The sequence below is a fragment of the Maniola jurtina genome, chromosome 21 (assembly GCF_905333055.1).
Source record: "Maniola jurtina chromosome 21, ilManJurt1.1, whole genome shotgun sequence".
Taxonomy (NCBI): domain Eukaryota; kingdom Metazoa; phylum Arthropoda; class Insecta; order Lepidoptera; family Nymphalidae; genus Maniola; species Maniola jurtina.
The window spans coordinates 4,768,658-4,778,242 of NC_060049.1; the positions used below are offsets into that span (position 1 = coordinate 4,768,658).

General features: G+C 36.5%; 2 protein-coding genes across 3 annotated transcripts in view; one reads left to right on the forward strand and one right to left on the reverse strand.

The window, feature by feature from the left end:
• The window catches only part of LOC123876286 (paired box protein Pax-6-like), a 67,965-nt gene extending 59,217 nt beyond the window's left edge, over positions 1–8,748 (reverse strand). The window contains exons 1-2 of one of the 2 annotated variants that reach the window (XM_045922492.1): positions 8,031–8,748; positions 84–201 (exon numbers count right to left, since the gene is read on the reverse strand). In XM_045922492.1, coding sequence (XP_045778448.1) covers positions 84–168 — 85 coding nt within the window. In that variant the 5' untranslated portion in view covers positions 169–201; positions 8,031–8,748. Of the gene's footprint in view, positions 1–77; positions 202–8,030 lie in introns of both variants that reach the window. The other variant, XM_045922491.1, reaches the window with a different exon arrangement.
• LOC123876289 (flap endonuclease 1-like) lies at positions 3,711–7,985 on the forward strand. Its single transcript, XM_045922499.1, has 3 exons — positions 3,711–3,912; positions 4,923–6,016; positions 7,935–7,985. The coding sequence occupies exons 1-3, from the start codon at positions 3,777–3,779 to the stop codon at positions 7,962–7,964; spliced, it is 1,260 nt and encodes a 419-aa protein (XP_045778455.1). The 5' UTR covers positions 3,711–3,776; the 3' UTR covers positions 7,965–7,985.
• Positions 8,749–9,585: the final 837 nt, after the last annotated feature.

Here is a 9,585-nt window from a genome sequence, read left to right on the forward strand (position 1 = left end):
AGATAGGTAGTAATTAGAATACAAAACCGGAGATACATAAAACCTAGAAAGGTAGTAAGAATGGTGGGCACCATTACCTTTACCTTTGTGCGCCAGGTCGTCCATGCGGTCCAGCATCGCGTCCGGCGGCCACGGGCTGATGGGCGCCAGCTGCTGCGCCGGCAGCATCGTGTACACCCCGTAATCTTCTATGGTGGCGCCCTACAACAACGCACCACTTAGCTACTGACACAACTGCGTAGTTAGTGTGTAGAGATTAAAAGCTTCGAACGATAATCAGACAGGCCAAAATAATATGTGCCGAAATTATGGCATTGGCCTAGCCGTGGCCAGTGGACGCGACATTCAACCTCATGAACCTAGTATACAAAGGTAAAGGTTAGAGTGGTGGGCGTCATTACCTTTACCTTTGTACGCCAGGTCATGCATGCGGTCCAGCATCGCGTCCGGCGGCCACGGGGTATGGGCGCCAGCTATACACCCCGTATAGCATCGCGTGTTTCTATGATGGTGCCCTATATCAACGCATCACTTAACTACTCCGTAGGTAGTATGTAGGATTGATAATTTCTAGTGGCATCTTCTAAATCTATCTAATCTTGTCGCATACAAACTCAATATAAAGTCAAACCCATTATAAAGCAGCCTGGCAAACCTGACTTATTAATGTGCCAATTTTTTGACAAATTATGGCATTGGCACTAACCGTGCCCAGTGGAAGCTATGTTCAACCTCATGAACCTAGTGTACAAAGGTAAAGGTAAGAGTGGTGGGCGTCATTACCTTTACCTTTGTACGCCAGGTCATGAATGCGGTCCAGCATCGCGTCCGGCGGCCACGGGGTATAGAATAGAATAGAATAAAATAGAATAGATTTTTATTCAAATAAACTTTTACAAGTGCTTTTGAATCGTCAAATAATTTACCACTGGGCGCCAGCTATACACCCCGTACAGCATCGTGTGTTTCTATGATGGTGCCCTATATCAACGCATCACTTAACTACTACGTAGGTAGTATGTAGGATTGATAATTTCTAGCAGCATCTTCTAAATCTATCTAATCTTGTCGCATACAAACTCAATATAAAGTCAAACCCATTATAAAGCAGCCTGGCAAACCTGACTTATTAATGTGCCAATTTTTTGACAAATTATGGCATTGGCACTAACCGTGCCCAGTGGAAGCTATGTTCAACCTCATGAACCTAGTGTACAAAGGTAAAGGTAAGAGTGGTGGGCGTCATTACCTTTACCTTTGTACGCCAGGTCATGAATGCGGTCCAGCATCGCGTCCGGCGGCCACGGGGTATAGAATAGAATAGAATAAAATAGAATAGATTTTTATTCAAATAAACTTTTACAAGTGCTTTTGAATCGTCAAATAATTTACCACTGGGCGCCAGCTATACACCCCGTACAGCATCGTGTGTTTCTATGATGGTGCCCTATATCAACGCATCACTTAACTACTACGTAGGTAGTATGTACTATGTAGGATTGATAATTTCTAGCGGCATCTTCTAAATTTATCTAATCTTGTTGCATACAAACTCAATATAAAGTCAAACCCATTATAAAGCAGCCTGGCAAACCTGACTTATTAATGTGCCAATTTTTTGACAAATTATGGCATTGGCACTAACCGTGCCCAGTGGAAGCTACGTTCAACCTCATGAACCTAGTGTACAAAGGTAAAGGTAAGACTGGTGGGCGTCATTACCTTTACATTTGTACGCCAGGTCATGCATGCGGTCCAGCATCGCGTCCGGCGGCCACGGGGTATGGGCGCCAGCTATACAACCCGTACTATGTTAGTGCCCTATATCAACGCATCAATTAGCCTCTGTTATTCTACTAGGTACGCAGACTACAGATTGCGTAGAGACAGTAGGTAAGTAGGTACATAGTAATCGTTGACTTTTAACGGAATTTTTTAAAGATCACAGCTCATTAGAGCCACCCGGCATCCGACCTGCACTACCGCACGTACGACCTGCCTTGGCTCGTGCGATGAATATTCTTTATTTATATGGACTTCTATGGACCAACATCTCTATATTATACAGGATGTAACCAGAACGACAATCCAATGTCAATTAAATAACCACCGGGTTAACGCCCCTCTTACGACGCCGTATTGACTTCGAGTGGCCTATTTACGAGACGTTAATTGACCTCTAGAATCAGTCAGATGTTTTGTTTGCAATTTGTATATTGTGAACTTTAAAAATACAGAATTTTTTCATTTTATTATTTCGTGTTATTTTTTTTTGTGGTATCTTATCAGTAAGCATCAGTACTAAAATATGTCTTCGTTTTTGCTAGCGATCTGGTTTCACCTGTATCTACTTGCACATTTAAAACAGTTAATTTTTCCTGTATTCACTTTAAAAAAAATATGGTACCTACCTTCTTAATTATAAATTAGGTACTGGTGTATAGGTAGCTACAACTGTAATCGTTGTAGGTAGGTACGTAGGTAAAACAAGTGTAAATTAAAAATTTATATACCTACCCCCGACAAGTGAAGGTTACAATAACTAGAAAAGAGCTGATAACTTTCAAACGGCTGAACCGATTTTCTTGGATTATAGCTAAGAACACTCTCGATCAAGCCACCTTTCAAACAATAAAGCCACCTTTCAAACAAAAAAAACTAAATTAAAATCGGTTCATTCGTTTAGGAGCTACGATGCCACAGACAGATACACAGATACACCCGTCAAACTTATAACACTCCTCTTTTTAGGTCTGGGGTTAATGAAAGGTTTTGATTGAATTTGAAAACGGAAAGCGTTTGTGGACATGAAGTTCCCGGTAATCACTGAACCGCCTTATGGATCTGCCCTATTATTTGGGTTCACTGGATTTACAATTGACACAGTTGCTATTCACATTCTCTAGCTTTTTTACTTTTTTAGGGTTCCGTACGTCCGAATAAAAAACGAAACCGTTATAGGATCTTGTGTGTAGGTATGTCTGTCTGTCTGACCGTCGTTCACAACTAATTTGCTCCGAATCTACTGGACCGATTAAGTTAAAAAGTACACACACGAGTGTCTGCGATCCAAACAAACACTGTTGGGGGGACCAACGGAACCCTAAGAATTATAATAATATTTACAAAAAGGCAGCTTTCAATTCATTATTAAGATTAATAATTTTAATTGCTTATTATATTTATCTACCTAAATTGGATAAAAGTTTAAGCCTACTCGTCATCATTGCACCTACCTGCTTAACTATATTTTTATTTTGCTTTGAAAGTGTTTTTTCTGTATTAATTTCGTGGTGTACAATAAAAGTATATTCCCATGGCATATAACCCATGGCTGCCCCACTATTGAGCACAAGTGCGAACAGGACTCCTCTCATGAATGAGAAGGGCTTAGGCCATAGTCTACCACGCTGACAAAGGGCGGATTGGCAGACTTCACACCACACACCCTTGAGAACATTATAGAGAACTCTCAGGCATGAAGGTTTCCTTCACGATGTTTTCCTTCACCGTTAAAGCTAGTGAATTTAATCTCTTAGAACGTAGGTAAATAACTCTGAAAAGTTAGTGTGTAGCTGGGATCGAAACCTGGACCCTCGAATGGGATCCGACGTCTCAACCTCTCAACCAATGAGCTCTCACCATCCGATCATTTATCACGACTACAATATTACCTACGCAATTGTTTATATTAAATCCCAGAGAAGCGTTCAAGCGTAAAATCGGTAATACCATTTCAATTTACAATTTAGAAACATGCGCACTGAAAATAGAAAATGATTTTTTGTAATCACATTTTGGAATTATTTTTAATTTTACACATGTTTTTCGAAAAATCGAAAGGTAGTTCAATGGTGCCTGAAGAAATAGTTCCGGACTTATATTCAAAATATAAAGAAGCTGCTTTAGATGGTATTTACTATATCTTTTTATTTATACATAGTAGTAAATAAATTAAATAAGTAGGTACGCTTTAGAATGTATTTGTGTAATTAAGTATGTATGTTTTTATAAGCTTATTTAATTTCTATCTTTACTGTAAGGCTGTACCGACCTATTGTACTCTCTTTACAACCTCTCGCACTGCCAAGGGTCACTGGTAGAAATCTCTTATTGAGATAAGTGCTTAGGTAGGTACCTGTCCACTTTTTCGTTCTTTTTCTCTTGTTACAACTTTCTGGTACAAGTGCGAGTAAAATAAATATAGGTTAATAATAACGTCCTATTAGGATCATGACCATAGGTTTGTTTAAAAAAATCCGTCAATTGCGAGTCTGACTCACACCCAAAGGGTTCCTTACCGTCGCGTCGCACAAGAAATAATACTTTTTATTTATTTTTTATTTTATGGTGGCCATTTTGAAATTATTATTATTTGTTGTTATAATTGCAATAAAAATACATATTCTGTAAAAATTTCAACACTCTACCTATTACGGTTCGTGAGATACAGCCCTCTGACAGACAGACGGACGGACGGATGGATAACAGTCTTAATAATAGGGTCCCGTTGGCACCCTTGATACGGAACTCTAAAAAATATCTACGTACCTACCTATTTAGTTGTTAAGAGATTTTATAATATTTTGTTCGCTATTAGATTTATCCGGGATTTCTACAAATCCCGCATGAACCCAGTGACTTGCCGGGATAAAAGTAGCTTATATCCGTCTCCAGGACATACCTACTTATATATATCTACTATATTTATATACTTGAAATAAGTTGAGTACCTACCTAGTTGAGGCGTGTGGTGAAGCAACAAAAAAGTAGATACCTACCTACGCATGCAGATTTAAAATAGTACCTAGGTCTAGGTGTACTATCTTCTATCTACTAATATTAATCTATTTTTTTTTAAATAAACGCTGTTTAAAATAGGATTTTGCTAAATTGATCTAAACGAGAAATCAAACTTACAGAAAAATCACGCCGCCTCTTCAGAAGGAATAAACAATATGAAATACATGTTCAGAAACTCAAAGAAGTCAACGGATTCAAAAAACATAACCTTATGATAAAGGGAAACATTCGAACTAGTGACAATAGTAATAACAATAACCCTTTCATTTATATTAATAATCCCGTCGAATCAAAAATACCGCAATCCTTCCTGACACTAGAAGAGTTCAAAGAAGTCTTGACCAACCGAGTAAAATTACAAAGAAACGAACTGACGACTAAAAAGGCTTTAAAAATATTTAATGAAACAAAAATAACTACCAGTCCAATAAAAATTAAAAATAATCCAATTGAAAATCAATCAAAAAATGTCTCTAACAAACTTGAGAATACGACAAGCATGAACACAAAGAAACTAAAGCAAACTGACACAACTATAATGAAAAATACTAGTTTAAAACATAAGATAGACGCTACAACCGAAAAACCTACTAAACAAACAGTTTTAACTGACAATCTCAAAATAAGCTTAAATTCAACTATAACAAAATCGAACAGTAAAAAAGTAGTGCTCAATGTAACAAAAGAAACTATTACTCAGGAAATAGAAAGTACGATAACCCATATGACAACTAACAAATTAAAATCAACACCTAAAACTACAACGAAAAATATAAAATTAGAACCAGAAGAAGCTAAACACGATTCTCTTAATTTATCAATAGCTCTATTAAATAAAACAAAAGTAGACAACACAAGCGAAGTTACTAGTTCAAATGATGACAGAACTTTGATAAATGCAGAGTTATTTAATGAAAATTTAATAAATGATACGGAAAAACTATCAAACGATACTTTTGCAACAATATTTGACAGTAAAACAGAACAAGAATTATCCACTCAAGAATTGATAAATGTTAGCCCCGAAATAAGTTCTAACGACTATGAAACAATGACTACTAGAGACACTACTACAAATGTAGTCACTGAAAAGACTACACTATCTGAAACTGAAGTCAGTACAATACACGCTACGAGAAAAACGGCCAAGCCGAAAAGAACGACAACACAAAAAGTTTCTTTTCAAGTTCCTAGAAAGAGGAGTACTTTAAGTGTAAGTAGCTATGTTTGAAACAGCTACTTTTTAACCCCTGACCCAAAAAGAGGGGTGTTATAAGTTTGACGTGTATCTGTGTATCTGTCTGTGGCATCGTAGCTCCTAAACTAATGAACCGATTTTAATTTAGTTTTTTTTGTTTGTAAGGTGGCTTGATCGAGAGTGTTAGCTATAATCCAAGAAAATCGGTTCAGCCGTTTAAAAGTTATCAGCTCTTTTCTAGTAACTATAACCTTCACTTGTCAGGGGTGTTATAAATTTTTAATTTACACTTATTCAATGAAAAGTTGTCTTTTAACTGGAATCTTACCTGATGATAGGTTTTTGGATTGAAGTTTAAAACGAGCTACTCTAGAAGGTGTAAGTAGGTCTTCGTATGTATGGTAACTTTATATTAGCCCAGGCTTCTAGGACACGGAAACGCAAAATCTACCGAAATCGTTCTATCGTTAAATCAGTAAGTTAGAGTAGGTTTTCAGTAGGTAGGTACTTAGGTATTCCATAGTAAAACAAAGATTCAGTCTGCCTGTTCATCTGTCTGTGACAACGCCTTTTTAAAATTAAATCATAAGAGATTTATGATTGAAAAGTGAAAAACACACGGAAGCGGAACTCCACAGCAGAATTTTGAAAAAAAAATCACATGAAGCGTGGGTTCATAAATAAATAAGGGTTCCATTTTTACTATTTTGGTACGGAACCCTAAAGTGGTGCGTGCTCCTCCCCTCGAATTTTTCCCGGTTTTTTCGTTCAAAAAGGTAATACATTGCGACTTGGTACTATCCAACCCTAGCACTTCTCCTTTCAGCAAAGGTTGCCTGGTAGAGATTGCTCCAAGCAATAAGGCCGCCTTTGCACACAATTGTTTTTTCTGTTTTCTTCTTTCTGTGTTGTGATCCTTTACATGTGTTTTTGTGTGTGTTTCTATCTATCTATCTATCTACATTTTTTAAATGTTTTCCTATATTTTTAGGGCTCCGTACCTCAAAAGGAAAAACGGAACCCTTATAGGATCACTTTGTTGTCTGTCTGTCTGTCTGCTTGTCTGTCTGTCCGTCCGTCCGTTGTCTGTCAAGAAAACCTATAAGAAGGGTACTTCCTGACCTAGACGATAGGTAACCATGAATTTGTGGTAAGATCATTAAAAAAAATTAAAATGTGTTTCAATTTTTCAAAGTAAGATAACTAAGTAGGTACGGTACACCTATATCAAGTGAAGTATCATAATATGAAAGGGCTTTACCTGTGAAACAGATTTTTACTTATTTTTATACATACCTACCTAATAGTTTTTGATTTATCGTGTAAAATGTCGGAAAAATACCCGAGTACGAAACCCTCGGTGCGCGAGTCTGACTCGCACTTGGCCGGTTTTTTAATGTTAAAATTTACCTAGTTGCACATTTTAAAACACTTGCCAGGATTATCTACCTACACACAGCCGACATCGTATTGGGGTTAGAAACTGAAAAGTAGGTTTATTTTTTAACGTAAGCACTCACTATGAAAGAGTTTTCGGAAAATTTAACCCTAAGAGGGTTATAATATAGGGGATGAAAGTTTGTATGAAAGTCCGTCATTTTCAAGTTATTCCATGAAAATCGGTAGGTACTTATACCTACTCAGGTTTAGGGGGTCGGTTAAAAATGAAGAAATACTTAGAGGTGTTTCAGAGGTATTTAAAATTCAATTGAATTGAAGGGTGGAGGGGGAGGGTTAATTAAATAGGGGACGAAAGTGTGTATGTACCTAAGTCTGGCATTTTTCAAGTTATTTCCATGAAAATTGGTATTTGAGCTTTCAGTTGAAAATGAAGAAAGGTGTTTTATCGATTTTCAAAGTTTCACTTCAGCGAAACTAGGGTGACTAAACTAGTTCATGATAATATTAATCAATTTTTATCTTTTGTTTTCAGAGGCCACTAGTTTTCATGGGAAGTCGGTAAATAAAACGTGAATCTGTAAATCAACTTCAAGGTGTCTTCAATGTTTTTCCAAATAGCTTTCCTTACCTTATTTTGCTTAGTAAACTAAGAATCCAAGTTATTGCAAAAGCAATAACTACAACAACCTTCAACTGGCAACTTTAACCATCACTGTAACAAAACTAACTAAAAAGTTCACTTTTAGGCTGAACAAGCTTAAGCCTTCGCGTGAATCAAAAAAAAATAAGTTCCCGCCAAACGAAATGTCAAATTGTCAAACGCGCGAACATTGTGCTTGTGCTTCAGAATAAAGGCGCCACTTCACTGATTACAAAACACAATCTCACGTGGAACTGTGTCTGTACTGGCCGCTTATACCTTTATAGTTATAAAAGGGCTGTTTCTGAGACAGCTTTATTTACGGGACCAATGCGAGAAAGAGATAGCGTACACCTAGTGTCAACTCCCATTGTAAGCCGCTTACCGTACTTAGGACTGCTCATTTGCGGGAGAGAGATACCTAGCTTTTTATCCGTGCTTCTGTTTTAATTTGCGCCCCGCCCCCTCCTCTTTTATCCCCGTGGTGGGGGGAAGTTGGACAGTTTTAAATTATCTATTGTAATAAAATTATTTCGCGAAATAAGGAGTTGGTTTTGGTAATGACGCGTTTCATTTGTGTCGATGTTTTAAAGTGCCGAGATATGATTATTGCCTTAACAGAGTAAACACGGTGCTTTAATCAATTTTCGTGAGATTTCTTCGATTAAAGTACAAAAACCGAGACGAGATGAGACGACTTACCTAATAAGAGAGAAAAACTCATTAGTTCCAGTCAGTGTTTCTTGCTTATTGAACTACTTACCTACTAGGTACTTACTTAAAATAATTTCTATGTTTTCTGAATGTCGACTACGTTACTAACTACCTATCACTAACTCTAAAGATTTTTAGACCAGTTGCAATTTCATATCAAATTTATACATACCTACTTACCTAATTAAGCTCAATTTTTAGCACCTAAAATTCTCTCTTATTTAGATTTAAAATTGTTTTATTTTAAGATATTAAGTAAAATACTCATTCAGTAAAAAAGTTTTATTAGATTTTCATGTTCCTAAAATGTCTTATTTTTTTCGATAAAATTATTGTTTATTTGCTAATAGATAATTATAAGAAATCCAAACAATATGTCGACACTAAACTTGGCATCGTAATAAATTAATACAAGAATATTCTATAGATACTTATGTACCTTCATAAAAACTTAGCTAGAGAGCAGCTCTATCAAAACTATGTCAAGAAAATCCATATTCATTACCTACTCTAGTAAACGTAGGCTTAATAATAATTATATGCAAACATTAACATAACATTTTACTTTTAAGGAGTGTATGCAACCCTTTATATCATTATCTATCTCTTTTCTACGCCCATAAAAAGTCTACGTCAAATTTTGCGTCTCGCTTCTTCAAACATCCTGATTCCAAGCGAGCTTAATGAAAATTGTTCATTTAAATTTAAACTCTACGGTGTGTAGTGAAAGTGTCATTTTGTTTGTTTGTTGTTTACAAAGCTTCTGTCAACATTTGCGGTTAAGTTTTGGTTTATCTCCCCCGCAAAAGTGATAGTCTCACAAACATTA